The sequence below is a fragment of the Mesoplodon densirostris genome, chromosome 9, assembly GCF_025265405.1.
Source record: "Mesoplodon densirostris isolate mMesDen1 chromosome 9, mMesDen1 primary haplotype, whole genome shotgun sequence".
In the NCBI taxonomy this organism is placed as follows: domain Eukaryota; kingdom Metazoa; phylum Chordata; class Mammalia; order Artiodactyla; family Ziphiidae; genus Mesoplodon; species Mesoplodon densirostris.
The window spans coordinates 28,073,504-28,090,034 of record NC_082669.1 but is presented as its reverse complement, the minus strand read 5'-3'; the positions used below and the strand labels follow the sequence as shown (position 1 = coordinate 28,090,034).

General features: G+C 50.2%; 1 protein-coding gene across 5 annotated transcripts in view; it reads left to right on the top strand.

Moving 5' to 3' along the window:
• Nucleotides 1–16,531, top strand: part of TNS3 (tensin 3) — a 235,501-nt gene that overhangs the window by 169,303 nt on the left and 49,667 nt on the right. For all 5 annotated transcript variants that reach the window (XM_060107511.1, XM_060107508.1, XM_060107513.1 and 2 more), the window contains 3 exons: nt 8,561–8,724; nt 9,716–9,842; nt 9,931–10,014. In XM_060107511.1, the coding sequence (XP_059963494.1) occupies nt 8,561–8,724; nt 9,716–9,842; nt 9,931–10,014 (375 nt within the window). The remainder of the gene's footprint in view (nt 1–8,560; nt 8,725–9,715; nt 9,843–9,930; nt 10,015–16,531) is intronic.

The following is a 16,531-nucleotide window of genomic DNA, read 5'->3' as shown; positions in this document are numbered from 1 at the left end:
GTACACTTTCCTAAGGCTCTGGGGTCGGTCAGGTCAGAGAGGGCACCCCAGAGGGAACGACTGCTCCTGCCGAGGTCTTCAACGTCATTCTGCACTCTGACTAGGGATTTCCAGCAGATGTCACCCAGCTCTTCAATAATATACCCTGCCGGTGAATCAATCCCTATTTCAGCTTAAGGGAGGAAAATCTCCTTAAGTCATCCTGGGAACATTTAAGCTGGGAAGAGTGTTTGGGCTTTTTGTTGTCGTTTTCCCTTTTCCACTCTCTCTCTAGAGGATGCACATGTTTATTTGAATGAGCTGAAGTCAGGAGGCCTCAAACTAACTCTGGAGCCAAGTAATCCAAACGAATCCTTGGTGATTGTTTTTGCTCCTAGGAATTCGAGGGAGATTCCAGAACCCATTCGTGCAAGCCTTGATGATGCAGGCTTCATTCTTATATGATCGTATAAAGATAAATAAATAGCTTAAGGGTGCTTCACTTTGCAGTGGCCCAGATAGAAGATGAAGGTCGTGTTCTAGGAGCTCATGAGTTTCCACCTACTTGTCAGAGCAGGCGTTTGCCACCTGGCTGCCCAGTGCACTCACCCGGGAACTTGACAAAACGCAGGTGCTGAGAGTGCCCACGCAGCTTCCGCCTCCAAAACGCCTGGTTGAATTGGCCTGGGTCGTGGCTCGGGGGTCAGAATTCTTCTAAATGCTCCCCACTTGTGTAACTCCAGTGTGAATCCAGGGTTGAGACCAGCCCTGGTTCTCGACCTTGTCTGTGTATTGGAAACGTGAGAGTTTAAAAAAAATGCTGACACCTGGGCCTCACTCCCGAAGGTTGTGACTTCACAGGGAAGGGCTGAGGCCCGAGAGTCAGCATTTTTAGTGTGATTCTGATGTGTGGCCACGTTTGAGAATCACTGTTTCACATTTGTGTTCCGTCTTGCGCCTGTGTCCCAATCACCTGGAGGCTGACCCACTGTTTGGTGAGGCAGGAGAACTTCCCCCTGCTGTAGAGTTTCAAGGACAGGCGGGTGTCCTGTGCCAGAGGTCTGGGCAGTGACTCCCTGTGCTGGCCCTGCCGCAGGTGCAAGCTTTATTTGGGCAGGCAGGGTGGGTGCTATGACCCCACCTCGCTGCTTCTCAAGTTCCTCTTTATATAGGATCAGATAGTCGCCCGGATAAATCTGAATCTGCCCTAGCACAGTGCAAGGAAAATACAAGTGTGCTCTGAGTTACCTATGACCATGTGTCTGCACTCTGTTGCATAACTGGGAGTTCACCGTATTTCGGTGCAGAGTAGCCAAGGGGCTCCTGGCTTTGTAAAATCCAGTTTTCTAGTATTTTTACAGTTTTCTAGTCGTCTGAGAAAGTCGCCGCTTGCACCTCTGTTGGCTCAGGGGTAAACTGGCGACCACAATGTCACCCACCTCCCTAATGAGGCTGAATTCAGTGCTAGGTGCTAAGTGCTTGACGGGCACCCCGCAGTCTTGGCCTGAAAACCCCACGTCTCCAGGGCTTAGTGGGGGCATCCGGGTGCCCCTGTATGAGGACTGGCTCTCCTCAGCACCCCTGAACTTTCCCGCACTGACCCCATGCCACTCTCTTGTGGTGACCCGTGTAAGGTTGCAGTACCCGCCCCCGATCTCAGCAGGGCTCCATCCGTACGAGTGGCCTGAATGACCGAATGACCAAGCCTTGCTTGTCTCTCAGGCTCAGTGAGCACCTGCGTCCCATAGGGAAGCTCAGCCCCACCCCCCAAGCCTGTCTTGGGCTGAGGCAGTGCCCCGAAAAGCCGGATGCCCTCTGGCCCAGCACGTGTCCTTGACCCCAGCTCTACCTGTGAGTAAAGTGAATTGTTAAAATGCTGAGATTCTCGGGTCTTTGGGAGTGGCAGTGAGGGGACACCTGGGGACACCTGCCCCCCTTTCCAGCCTGGGTAGGTGGGTCCCGAGGCCTGGAGTGCATCGTGTCCGGTGACAGGAGGAAAGGAGAGGGGTCTGAAGACCAGTGTAGGGACTGGCCAGGAGTGGGCCGTGTCTGGTTGTGTGGCCATTGCAGGCCACGTCACAATGCCACGTGTTGGCGGAAAAAAGCAGACCCCGAGCACGAGACTGGCAGGCAGCATTCTGTACAGGAAGAGCCGCTCCCACACCGACCCTCCATGGAGACCGCAGCCGGGAACGTGAGTGGGGCTCGTGCAGGGACGTGTGGGTCACTGGAGATTGTCGGTAACTCTGTGGTCCTAGGTTGCCACGACTTCTGCACGGAACCCTACCGCTTCTGTGACTTGGAGGGCGGTGGTGTCCTGGGGCATTTTCTAGTGGCCGCACCTGGGCCGAGCAGGGCAGGGGCAGGGGCACCGGCTCCAGCTACCCTTTGCCTGAGGAAGGCCCGTGGGAGAGGGCGGTTTGCCGAGCCACCTGCTGGGTCCCAGCCGGCACAGGCACAGGGCTTTAGTGCAGCGACGCTGTCCTCCTTTCATTCAGTCTCCTGCTTCCTCTTTCTTGGATCTGATTTCTCTACTGAGAAGGAAAAATATGGTTATGGCCGGATTTATGGAGTGGATTCTTGAATACAGTTCAACTCGTCAAGTGAAATGGAACCAAGGCCCTCCCTTGGGAGGGTGGGCAGCCTGCATCCAGCCATTGTTGGATGACCCAAGGGGTGGGGCACCCCGCCCAGCAGTGCTCACGTCCCAACCTCGCGGACACCCTAGTCCTGCTCTCTTTAAATTAAGGTAACTTGTACAGCTCCTCTGAGCTTATTGGTGCAGAAAGCCACCTCCCATAGGATTGTCTCTGTATCTGATGAGAAGATCCAGCCATCACACACGGCAGACTTGTCAGAATGATAGGTTAATCAAACACCAAACATGTTTGTATTTGTGGGTCTTCACATAGAAACTAAATACGGGCACAGACCTCAGGCATATTGCAGGTTGGGCTCCAGACCATCATCATAAAACAAATATCGTCTCAATAAAGTGACTCAGACAGATTTTTCTGGTTTCCCAGTGTGTATAAAAGTTATGTTTACACTATACTGTAGTCTATTAAGTGTACAATAGCATTATGTCTAAAAATATATATATACATACCTTAATTTCAAAATACAAAACAAAAAAGTAATTACAGTAATAATATCATAGACCACTGATTACAAGTTACCATAGCAAATATAATAATAATGAAAAAGTTTCAAATATTGTGAGAATTACCAAAATGTGACACAGAGACATGAAGTGAACAAATGCCGTGGAAAAATGGTGCCAATAGACTTGCTTGATGTAGGATTGACACAAACCTTCAATTTGTAAAAAACAGTATCTGTGAAGTGCTGTAAAATGAGGTGTCCTATGCTAGTACAGAGTTAGTTCTACTAGAATTAGAACTAGTAGAGAAAGACTTGGGAACGTCTGTGAGGTCAACTCAGAGTTCTACAAAATGTAAAGAAAACTTATTCTTCTTAAAGATGATCTGGATCTTGTTTTCCTGATTTTAAAAGTAAGACCTATTATTAGTGAAAACTTTGGAAGATATGTTGGGTTGGCCAAAAAGTTCGTTCCGGTTTCCTGTAACATCTTACGGAAAAACCCAAACGAACTTTTTGGCCAACCTAATAGATATTTAAAAAAAAACTATTCACAGTGCCTAGAATTCCACGACCCAGAGACAGCCTCTGGTGAACATTTTGGTACATTTTCTTATTTTAAAAATCAAAATGAAGTCATAGATATAATGCCCCATGCTCACTTTTCCACACTGCTCTTTTCACATAATGTTTTAGCATGTTTTCTCCCTTCACATTCCATCGAACAGGATTTTCAGTGACTGCATGAATCTTCCACTGGCGTGTTTGGTGGCTGCAGTTTTCACATTTGGCTCTTGCTGTGGGTTTGTGTCCTGCACTGGCTTTTGCTGCATTATCTCATTGAGCCTGGACCAGGCTCAATGGTGACGGTTGTCCTCATTTCATCTCCGAGACATCTGTCGGACCGACCAGTGGGCACAGAGGCAGACCTGCTCCGCGCTTGGCCAGAGGCGGCCTGCCCAAGCGGGCTGGGGAGCCGACGTCTGCCAGCGGGTGGGCGTGGGGTCAGATGCCCTTTGCCCAGCCCCACTTCCACTGTCAGACCAACAATTCTCGGACAGGAAGGCCTCTAAAACCCGCCTCCTCCTACCTTTGGTCCAGGCTGCTCTGAGCTCACCTGCCCTGGGAACTACACCCCCAGCCAGTGTTTTTACTCAAATGCCAGAGGGGGCGTTTCCAGAGATTTTAAGGAAGAAGCCATTGTTAATCTGAAATTCACTTGAGGGGTAGGAGGACTTGAGAAGCAAAGCGGGCATCGACTGCCCCTTGGCACATGGGCAGAAGGAAGGGTCCCCGGTCTCAGCCGGTGCCCCTTCCATCATCCGCATTAGCCATTATCAGTCACTGAGGTGCCGAAAGCACCACTGGCTGTGCGGGTGGGCCGTGCCTCCCAGGCCTGTGGGCCACCATCTGCGCTGAGCAGGCTTTTTGAAGTGGGAGGGGACAGTGCACCTCCTGGCTGACCCGCCCCTCGCTTGGTACTGGTGCGCGAGGACAAGCAGCCCTGGGGGAGTGGAGTGTGCAGTGGGGGGTTTTTGGTCAGCTCCGCGGGCACCAAACCCCTGTCTGTAGCTTGCTGTGTGGGATAGGGCAGGTCTCAACCCGAGACCCCATTTTCCTCATCGGCAGAAACGACGCAGCACACCGCCTGGCTGTTGTGAGGCAGCCTGGCTCTGCTTCCCGCTTTCCTCCCGGGCAGAGGTGGGCACGTGCGGGCATATCCCGGCGCCGCGGCTGCATCATGCACCCCTCCTCGTTTCTCCAGGAACATCACCCTGGGGTCGGGGTGGTGCTGGGGACCCTCCTGTCTACACCGCAGTCTGATAGGAGGGCAGGGTCTGTCGCCTGCGGGGGCCTGGCCTCTGATGACCGTGGTGCCTGTATCTTTGCCTCTTTGGGAAGGGAAGACACACTCTGCGGCGAGAGCGATGCTCCGTGCGGGTCACAGCCTGGAAACGGGGTCCCCTGTGGAGCTTGTGTGAGTGCCCCAACCCCTGCTCTCAACGTTGGCCAGGCCCGTCCTGACATAGACCCTCGGTGGCCACCTGTGACCACACTCTTGCAGGCCGGGGAGCAGTGAAGTATTGATCCATGATTATTGAAGAATGAAACCCCTAACTGCTGAACCACATGCCCTATTACTTAGGTTCAGTGAAGGCACTCGAGGTGGTATTTGATACGAAGAACACTTTCCAGGAGAGATTTTTTTTTTTTTTTTTTTCGGTACGCGGGCCTCTCACTGTTGTGGCTTCTCCCGTTGCGGAGCACAGCCTCTGGACGTGCGGGCTCAGCGGCCATGGCTCACGGGCCCAGCCGCTCCGCGGCATGTGGGATCTTCCCGGACCGGGGCACAAGCCCGCGTCCTCTGCATCGGCAGGCGGACTCTCAACCGCTGTGCCACCAGGGAAGCCCCTGGACATGCTTTTATAGCCGGGCCTTTGCAGTACATCCTCGAGGCTGTGCTGGCTGGTTTTTATATGCAGGGCCGTACACGGAATGGGGCCTCAGTTCCTGGAACCCTCTGGTTCAAAGGACAGGGCTGAGGTCATGGGGCATTGAAGTCGGGGAGCATGCCCACACTCTCCGCACCTTTCTGGGGCTTCATGCCACACAGCGTGTTGAAGTGATGGCAATGTGTTGTTTCCACAAAACACCATTTATTATCCTGCATGTTGAACAGAAGCTGTCTTCCTGTCCCCAGATCCCTTGTCCGGAAGGCTTTGGAGCAGTGCGGGCTCTGGATCTCTTGGCTGTGATGGGCTGCAGGTGTCAGTTAAAGGGCCACTGAGCACCCAGTGCGCGATTTGGGTGGAGGCGTTTCTTTGGATGAGGTGCTCCGTGCTCTGTGTAATCCCTGCAGCCTTGGAGGAGGGCATTGTTGCTCCCGCTCTCAGGGCAGCCAGGCTCGCACGGGCCCCTTTTGTCCCCACTCTGCACCTTTGTTGCCCCAGTGACAGCACACGAGCCCGTGCCTGGGCCCCGATCCTCCAGGGGGCCAGCCTCTCCCTGCGGCCTCACGCCTCCCGGCGTCCCCTCCCTCGGTGGCTCCAGATGCCCATCCAGGGGCAGGTCTGTGGCTGTCAGGGGCCAGTCCTGCAGCACCGGTCTCGTGGAGGGCAGGAACCTGAGGAGGGACCCAGAAGAGGACCGCAGGATGGCGGTGGCGCTGTGTCAGTGTGCATGTGTTAAACGCATTTTATTTCATCCTCACCCCAGTTTTTCTCTGCAGGGGAGAAAAGGGGGCAAGCATTGTGCTCATTTTTCACATAATGGAACGGGGGCTGGAGGATGTCCTGCAGCTGATCCTCTAGCTGGTGAGGGTGGACATGAGCCTCCAAATCCCAAATCCTAATGCCCTCTCCCCTCGCCCCTCCAGGCCGGGTCTTAGCGGGCAGCTGTTGGAAACGGAGGGAGGGTGTCAGGAGGGGTGGAAGGATTCTTCTGGGAGGGGCTGGCCACTCGGAGACCCGGTTTAGATCTCGCCCGCTGGGTCACCAGCTGAATGGCACCGAGCAGACATCCTCCCGTGTGACACAGAGGGCTGTGCCTGTCTGGCCTCTGTCCGAGGAAGGGACCCTCGGGAAGCTGGAGGGTTTGGAGGTGGGGCGCCCTTGAAGGAGTCCCACTCCTCTCCTCACTGGACACAGCTGTTGAGTGTTCTCCCTCTGTGGACGGAGCTCCCTTCACGCGGCAGCCTTTGAATTCCACGCAGCTTCTGAAAGGCCCTGCTGAGGGAGGGGCACGAGGCTTGCCGGGGATGCTCACGTGACAGCGTGTTCACAGCCGTGGGCAGAGTCTCTCCAGCTGAGCCACGCGCGCATTGGTAATTTGAACCCCACCTTTAAATGCAGTGTCATCGTGACCGTCACAGTTGCAGGGATTACACAGCCTAAATCTGAACTGTAGGGAAAACCCTTAACACGTCTGAATTTTCAGAGGACATCATCGATAGAAACATTGCCATCCTAACAGCCTGCAGCAGGTTTCCCAAACCACCAGTTGTGAGATTCCATAGATCGATTGCAGCCCCCGACCCCTCCCCCCTCCCCCATAAAGTGAGTCTTAGTTGGTTGGAGCAGGGCTGAGGATCTGTGACATTTCTTGCACTGGACAGTGGGACAGTGAATGCTGACTGTTGGTGCTTGAATTAAGCTTTTTTCCCCCCAGGATTCCTCGCTGTTAAGAGTCAAGCTGTCACGTGTAGGGTCCTCACTCAGCCCTGAAGCTCTGCAGGTGGTGTGGCCTTCAGGCCACTCTGGCCCTGACGGGGGCGGGCAGACAGGGCTCGCACACAGCTCTGGCATGCTGTAGGTCACACCCAGCCTGGTCATATCCCAGAGCCCTGGGTGTCGTCCTGGTGCCTGTCCTGCCCAGAAGCCGGTTCCGGAGGGAGTAGGCCGGCTCGCCGGGGCTGCTTCCTCCCTGCCCCGTGAGTCTGAGGATGCCCCTCGGTCGCACGTCTACATGCAGCAGCCCCCGTGGCTCCCCTGAGCAACCAGTGTGGACCAGCTATGAAATACAGAGTATCTTTGACACTTTGAAATAAAAAGTGTACAGGTTAACAATTCTGATATCACTATACGTGTATACTGGGATTGAGCATAAACAAAGAGATGATTCGTAGAGGTCACGAAGAACGGATAAAATTTTTTTTTAAAGATGCAGGACAACATACCAAGAAGGTGACCGTTTGTGTAGGCAAATGGATATGTATTTATGTTTGTGACTCAAGGAAAGATTTCTGTGTCTCTGGTCTGAGTGGTTGTTACCTCCTTGGTGGTCGTAAAGCAAGGTGCAGGCACTCTGACCCCAAAGTTGACCGCAGATGCCCTGAGAAGGGGAAGGTGGATTATGCGGGCGGAGGTCTCAGACTAAGTCCCAGGGCCTGCGGCCGTCAGGGGGCCCACCCTGGGTTCTTTGAAGCTTGACCACCACCAAGAATCTTTCTTGCTCACTCAGCCAGGGGAAAGAAGCCTCGATCCTGGGTCCCAGCGTTTCTCTGTCCCTTATGCTTCCTGAGCACCTCCTGTGTGCCGGGCCCTGTTCTAGGCCCTGGGGAACCGGCCAGGCACGATTCCCTGGTGGAGCTGATGCTGGGAGAAACAGCCAGGAACACGGACAACGGCCAGTTCACACAGTAACAGGATGAGCCTTGAGAGGGTCACGCTGGGTGAAAGACGTCAGACAGCAAAGGACGTGGAGTGTGTGATTCCATGTACATGAAGTGTCTAGAATAGGCAAATCCATAGAGACGAATGTAAATTAGTGGTTGCCAGGAGCTGGGGGTCGGGAATGGGGAGTGAACGCTCCCCATAATGGGTTTGGATGGGGTTTCATCTTGGGTGATGAAAATGTTCTGGAACTGGAAAAAATAAAATAAAGAATGCCTCTGAGAAGTTTTAATGTCAGTTTTAACTGCGGGTCAGTGCTCTCCTCCATGATGAAAGCGCCTGCAGCCCACGTGTCTCTCTCCTAACAGGTGACGAGCCACTGGGCGGAAGGTTCCGGAAGCTGAGCCTCGAGCAGTATGACAACAGTGCTGGAGAGCAGCCAGCCTTCTCCACATGCGGCTGGGGAAAGACTACCAGCGCGGAACAGGCCCCAAGCCTGGCGCCTTTTCTCTCTTCAGACAGCGCCAAAGAGGTATACACACCGCCACCCAGAACCTGGCCTGAGCCCCGTCCCAGATCGCCAGTTCAGTTCCCCGCCCGCCTTCATCCCCGTCTCACAAACGAAGTTCCTCCCTGAAGGCAGGTGGTGTTGGGAAGAGCCCAGCTGTGCATCAGCCGGGACCCTGGGTGGGATCCCCGCTCTCCCGAGAGAGCCGTGCAGGCGTGCACCTCACTCACTGGAGTCATCTGAGCCTCTGTGTTCTGATCTGTAGAATGGGGATGAGGGGCCCAGCGTGCAGGCGGGTCATGAGGGTAGAGGTCTCAGAGCTCCATGGGTGGACAGCAGCAGCAAAGGGCAAACAGAAGTCATCGCCAAGGACCCCAAGTCCCCAACCCACGGCCTCCCGGCATCCCTGAGAGGGAGGAAGAAAGCAGGTCAGCATGGATGTGTGCTCCGTGGGGAGATCTACAGAGCATCTTTGGGGAGGCGTGCTTAAGGCTTTTATTCAGAATTGAAGTAAGACAGGTTGGCGAACCCCCAAACGATGAACCCTTTGAAATTAGGGTTTCACTGACTCTCAAGGTGTAAAAGTTGGAACTCAGAATAGATGAGAAAAGAAAGTCACCAGTAGTCTTAACACACACACACACACACACATAGAACCAGTGTTAATATCTGGGCTATGTCCTGCCAGCCTCTTTTCTCTGCCTGTGTTTTTAATTCATTGGGAATTTTATGTATCTGTGAACACACTGCAGGTGACGATTCGTTTACCCTGCTTTTTTCACTTAACGCTCGCTTTCCCTCTGCTGCACAAACTCTCTGCTAACTCCACTTAAGAGCTGTGGAATGTTGACCACAAGACCCCTCCCTCTACCTTGACTGTTATTGAAACTTCTTCTAGTTTTCCATGGCTGCCTCCTGTCCCCAGTCTCAGACAAGGGTTGGCTCAGTGGGTGCCAGGGGCCCCCAGCTGTCTGGAAGTGGCCTTCACCTGACCAACCCCCCTTGCCGATTTCAGGCGGTGATCACCACGTATCCCCCAGACCTGGGTGTGATCGACGGTAGGATCTTCTCTCCAACCAGCAGTGGCAGTGAGTCCATCTCTCCCACACCAGCATTTCCTGTGTCTCCAGAAACGCCATATGGTAAGAAAGAAGCAGAGCTCGTCGTGTGCAATCCCACCCCTTCAGGGAGCAGAAGGGAACAGCTCGTCACTCTGCTTTCTCCTTCCAGTGACAAGAAGCCCACGTTATCCTCCGTTCAGCCCATCCGGGCCGCAGATGGGCAGCCCCAGCGGTCTGTACAAAGGAGCTCCCGGTAAGAAACCCACCTCCTCTCCTCTGCTCTGGATGTCCTCTCATGCAGAAATATTTCCATGTGTGTCACATGTCAGAAATGTGGCTCTGGCTGGGGAAGGTGCAGGGACACTGCTGTGCAGCCCGCTGGGGTTAGCAGTGGTGTTGAATCTCTGCCTGGCATCCTGCAGGTGTGCTTCTATTTTCTTCTGCTCGCATCAAGCGTTGATGCGGAGGGTCATGGTGCTCTCAGCAGCCAAACATCAGGGCTTTTCAACTCCTTGTGGCATTACTTGGAGTTGAAAAGAAACTGGAACACCCAACCCCCCCCCCTTTTCAGAGGAAGTGGGGGCCACAGAGAGCAGCGAGCTTCCCGCTCTGAGTGGCACGGCTGCCCTCGCCCGCTGCCCGCTCACACACCTGTCCTGGCCCCTTATGTTCTCGGCCGCCATCCTGGACCTCCCCAGCGAGTGGCCGCTTCTGGACGGGTCTGCTTCCTCCCTGGGCATGTGCCATACTTGCAGGGTTGAATTTGTCTGTGCACCGGCCCCGGGGAGGGAGTTAACGCAGTGGTGGTGGGTTCTTCAGCATCCCTTCCTGGTATGGACATTCCCCACCTGCCTTGAGAGTCCAGGATGGGCCTGGCCCCGGGCAGGTGGGGCGGGGATGTAGCTCAAGCTGAACTTACACTTTAAAATCGCTCTTCTCTGCAATTGTGGATTCCTTATGCGGCTGCTTTTCTGCCCTGGGGAAGCTGAGTGAGGGTTCCCACTTCTGCTCATTAGATGCACTTTTGGGGGAGGGGGAAGCAGACATTGTGTTTAAATCCCACCTCTTACGCAGGGGAGGTTGTAGTGATGACAACTAGCTCCATTTTCCTTCTTTTTCCAGAGAAAACGAGATCCATGTGTCATTTAAGAGAAGGGCCATTTTTCTTCCAAAATTTCCTTTATGGTTTTAGGACCGTAGATGCTTGCTTTTAGCATAGAATTAAACTGCACGTCTTTCTTAGCAGATGTAACTGAAATGAAGGGTAAGAAGAAACGTGCGCTGTGTTGGTGCATTTGTTTGTACATGTAGGAGCACAGCATGAGAAGTGCCTGTGTTCCTGTGCGTGTGATGCATGGACTCACACACGTGAAGCCGTGTGTCTGTTCTTCTATGTTTTAATAATTTAGATAGAAGCAGAGGGACATGCCTCCATTTCCACACAGCCCCCTCCTCCCTGAGTCGACCGCGATTAATGGCTAATTTGAACGTATTTAGTGGATTCCGGCTAGAGCCCAGCCCTCTGACACGGAATTCAGTCAGATTCCACCACTCTAAGACCAGGTTCACTGGAAACACGCTGGTGACAGCAGTAGAGGGTGGATGATAAGCTCGAGGAAAGAAAGTACCAGAGAAAACCTTCAGACTCACTAACAGCTCCGAACGTGGGCTGCTAGGGCCATTGTGTGGAGCATCACAAGCCCTTCCTGAACTTGAGAAGGGCCTGGGGGCTGGACGAGCTCGGCGTGCCCTGTGTGCGACGCGGGGCAACCATCCCGGCCTGGAGCATCAGGCCCTGGGACAGACGTGGGCTGCATGGGCCAGCATGTCCATGTGTGACCGTATGGCCCTGCACATCCAGTGTGGATTAGGCTTGTGTGCAGCCAGTGTGTCTAAGGAACTTTGGTGTGCAGATGTCCGCCTGGAAGAAGTAGGGCTTTGATTTCAAATACAAAAAGCAAACACATGAAATTGGAGCTGTTTAATCTTAAGAACACCTTCCGAGTCTTCCATGTTTTCATTTCGGCAGTCCCTGAGGACGTTAGCCCAGGAAGAGCTCAGAGACACACACAGAGCACTGGCTGGGGGCCCCATGTGCTGTGCACGGTCGAGGGGTGGGTGGTGGCTGATCCCTGAGACACAGCGATGGTGGTGGCTCACACTTAGGGACTACATTCACCCCTCTTCTAAAAATATAAGCAGAAAGCAGTGCAATTATAAACAGGGAAACAAAAAATAAACCAAAGAGCTGATTCTTTGAAAAGATCAATGAACTTGACAAACCTCTAGAAAGACTGACAAAGAAGGGGGAAGACACATATGCTAATATCAAAATGAAATAGGGCTATTGCTGAAGACCCTGTAGAAGCCAAAAGGACAGTAAGGGAATAATACAGACAACTTATGTAGTGTTTAATGATAAGCACAAATTGTAAACAATGTGAAACAGACCATTTGAATACCCTGTAACTATTAAGGCAATTGAATTGGTAATTTATTAAACTCCCCCAAAACAAATCTCCAGGCTCAGATGGTTTCACTGGGGAATTCTACCAAATATTTAATGAAGAATTAACACTAATTCTACATAATCCCTTTCAAAAAATAGATGAGGAGGGAACACATTCCAATTCATTATTTGAAGGTAATGTTGCCCTGATACCAAAACCAGACAAAGGCAACAGCAAAAAACAGCAAAAAAGATAACTATAGACTAATCATCCCTTATGAACATAGACACAAAACTGCTTAACCAAATAGAAGCAAATGGAATTCAGTAATATATAAAAAGAAGTATACACCATGGCCAAGTGGGACTTATTCCAGGAATGCACGACTGATTCAATATTTGAAAATCCATCAGTGCAATCCACTGTATTATCAGGATAAAGAAGAAAAATCACATGATATCAATAGATGCAAAAGAAGAATTTGACAAAATTCACACCCATTAATGACTAAAACCCCCAGCAAAATAGAACAGAGGGGAACTTCCTCAACCTAATAAAAAGCATCTACAAAAACCCTACAGCCAACACCACTATTACTCCACATAATGCTGGAAGTTCTACAGGGGCACCATGCAAGAGAAGGAAATAAAATATAACAGATTGGAAGGGAAGAAATAAAACTGTCCCTTTTGGCAGATGTCATGATTGTCTATGTTGAAAATTCTAAGGAATCTACTAAAAAACCTCCCAGAACAAATAAGTGAATTCACCAAGGTTGTTGGATATAAGATAAGCATTTAAAAATCAATTATATTTCTATATGGTAGCAACGAACATGTAGAAACCTGAATTTAAAATACAGTGTTGGGACTTCCCTGGTGGTCCAGTGGTTAATAAGACTTCGCCTCCCAATGCAGGGGGTGCAGTTTCGATCCTTGGTCAGGGAGCTAAGATCCCACATGCCTCGTGGCCAAAAAACCAAAACATAAAAACAGAAGCATCAATAAAGACTTTAAAAAGAGTCCACATCAAAAAAAAAAGTTAATAAAAAAATAAAAATACAGTGTCATTTATAATAGATGAGAAGTGAAATACTAAAATGTAAAACTAACAAAACATGTACAAGACTTATATGCTGAAAACTACACAGTGTTGATGAAAGAAATAAAAGAATATCTAAATAAATGGAGAGACATGTTCATGGGTTGGAAAACTCAACCTGGTACAGATGTCATTTATTCCCAAATTGATGCATAGTTTTAACACAATTCCTATCAAATCCCTGACAAGTTTTTTTTGTAGATATAGACAAGATAATTCTAAAATTTATATGGAAAGGCAAAGGAACTTGAGTAGCTAAGATAATTTTGAAAAAGAATAAAGTGGGAAGAATGGATTTGTCTAATTTCCAGATTTATTATATAGCTACAGTAACCAAGACTGTGTGGTGTTGGTGGAGGGACAGACACAGAAACCAATAGAAAACCCCAAAATAGACTCATACAAATATGCCTAATTGATTTTTTTTGGAAAAGGTGCCAAAACAAGTCAATAAAGGAAAGATAGCCTTTTCAACAAGTAATGCTGGAGCAAGTGGGCACCCACAGGCAAAAAAAAAAAAGAACATTAACCAAAGTCTCACATCTTATACAAAAATTGATGTATAATGGATCAAAAACTTAAATGGAAAATGGAAAACTATAAAACTTATCAAGAAAATAGGAGAAAATATTTGGGGTCCAGGCTGGGCAAGGGCTCTTAGATTAGTACCAAAAGCATGATCCATTAAAGGAAAAATTGATAAATTAGACTTCATTAAAACTGAAAATTTTTGCTATGGAAAGAACATGTTAAGAGGATAAAAAGATAAACTACAGACTGGGAGTAAATATTTGCACTGTGAATACTCAGCAGTAAAGAAACAAACAATCCAATTAGAAAATGGGCAAAAGATACGAAGAGACATTTCACCAAAGAGGATGTACAGGTGGCAAATAATCACACGACAAGATGTTCAGCATCATTAGCCTTCAGTGAAATGCAAATAAAAGCCACAGTGAGACATCCCTACAGACTTGTCAGAAAGGTGAAAAATAAAAATAGTGACGGCACCAAATGCTGGTGAGGCTGTGGAGAGACGGGAACTCTCATTCACTGCTGGTGGGAACGGACAATGGTGCAGCCTCTCTGGGAAAGAGTTGGGCAGTGTCTTAAAGAAACTAAACATGCAACCACCATGTGACTCAGCAATTGCACTCCTAGGGTTTTGTCCCAAAGAAACAGACTTATACTCACACAAAAACCTGAACAGAAATGTTTATAGCAGCTTTATTCTAAATAGCCCCAAACTGGAAACAACCTGGGTGTCCTTCAGCAGGTGGATAAGTAGACTGCAGTCCACCCACACCATGGAACACAGCTCAGCAATGAAAAGGAACCAGAATGTTGATGCAGCAGTGGTGCTACACCTGGGTGAATCCTCAGAGCCAAGCCATTCCCCCGAGTTTACATCCTGAATGGTTCCACTTACATATTATCCTTTAAATGGCAAAATTATAGAAATGGAGAACATATTAGTGTTTCCTAGGAGTTTGGAGGGGGTAAAGGTGGAGGGGGAGTGGAGGGGTCCTTGTGGGGTGGGAATGTTCTCTATCTTGACTGTATGAAGATCACCATCCTGGTATAGCTTAGTAAGATATTACCTTTGGGGGAAACTGGATGAAGAGTATAGGGGATCTCTGTGTGACTGTACCATGATCTCAACATTAAAAGTTTAATTTAAATCCCATTGGGGGAAATGGTGTGGATGTGGTTGAAACAGTATTTATTGGCTGTGAATTGACAGTAGTTGAAGCTGGTGACGTCTTCACAGAGGTTCATCATACTATTCTGTCTACTTTCGTATTTTTTGGAATTTTCTATAATGAAAAGTTAAAGTATAAAATGAAGGAATACTTGGTGTGGAGTGGACCTGGGTGCAGTCTGCCTGTGTTTATCGAGTACTTCTGTTCCGCAATGCTCTGCTGGGTTGGTGTGAGCCCAGAGACCCAGCCCTGCCCTCCTGGAAGTGCAGTAGGTACAGCAGAGATGGACCCAGTGATCCCACAACAGGGAAGAGCCCAGGACAGGACGATGGCACTCTGCCAATTTGTATTGGTCGTTTAGCTGGTGAGGAGGTCTGAGGGTTTGACGGGTGAGTAGGGTAGGTAGGAGCTAACTAGGTGAACGGAGGGGGGCATTTGGGATGGAGAAACAGCAGGGGCAGGCCTTGTGGCAGAGGGTACTGCGGACCAGGACAGGATGGACACGGGGGTCTGGAGGGCAGTGGAGGGGTGAGAGGAGGCCCAGCCACAGCTGTTCTCTGCAGCCACAGAAGATGGGGGTATGTCTTGAGATGGGGAGACAACTGCTCAGATTTCTGTTTTCACACATTGATCTGGCTGCTGTATGCACAACAGCAGTCGGAGTAGGCAGTGGGCTGGAGCACCAAAATGGTTTCAGAAATGATGGGAGGAGGTGGGTTGGATTTGTGGGAGATTCAGGTGGTGTCATCAACTGACCCCAGCAGAATGGATTTGGGCCTTTGTGACTATTTCTGATTTTGTTGCTATTAATATTATGATGGCAGTTATGTTCTGGCTTCTTTGAGTTAGTATGCCGTCAGTGCAACACTAACTACATAAAATTCCTCTGTGTGTCTTATTACATCAAACTGAACTAGGTACCAGCTTAGTCATTGTAAACCCAGATGTTGTCAGGTTATTTCCTAGACAACCAGCAGACAAATGTCGGGGAGAAACAGAGCAGGACACCAGTGAAAGGTGGTAGAGACAGATTTTATTTGGTACTATTGCAGCAGGGGAAGGAGCTGAGCTCAAATCCTAATGCAGCAAATACAGCCAAAGAGCAGTGACAGGGTCAGGGGATGAAAAGTTACTAGGGGGAACATCAAGGACAGGGACATTCTTGCCAAACTGGCCCAACAGGATCTTGCTGAAGACAGGCTGAGGGCTTAGACATCAAGGAGGAGTTGAGGAATTTGATCAGAGAGCAAGCAGGGGGGATGACTTAGCAGAATTCTTGCTAAAGACTGGGCCGTCTGAGGACAGACATCAAAGGCCAAGATCGAGGCTCCAGGACCCTATGTCCGGTTTGGTCAGGGAAGGAGAGTTTGTCTCAGGAGAGGCCCATGTTATCCCCTGGAACCTGGCAGTGCACCTTTGCCTGCAGCTCTTGCCCTCTGCTCTGGGTAGCACACATCCTGTTCTGTGTCCCTCCAGGTCCTGTGGCACTTAGTTTAAGCCCCCAGACTCCAGTTCC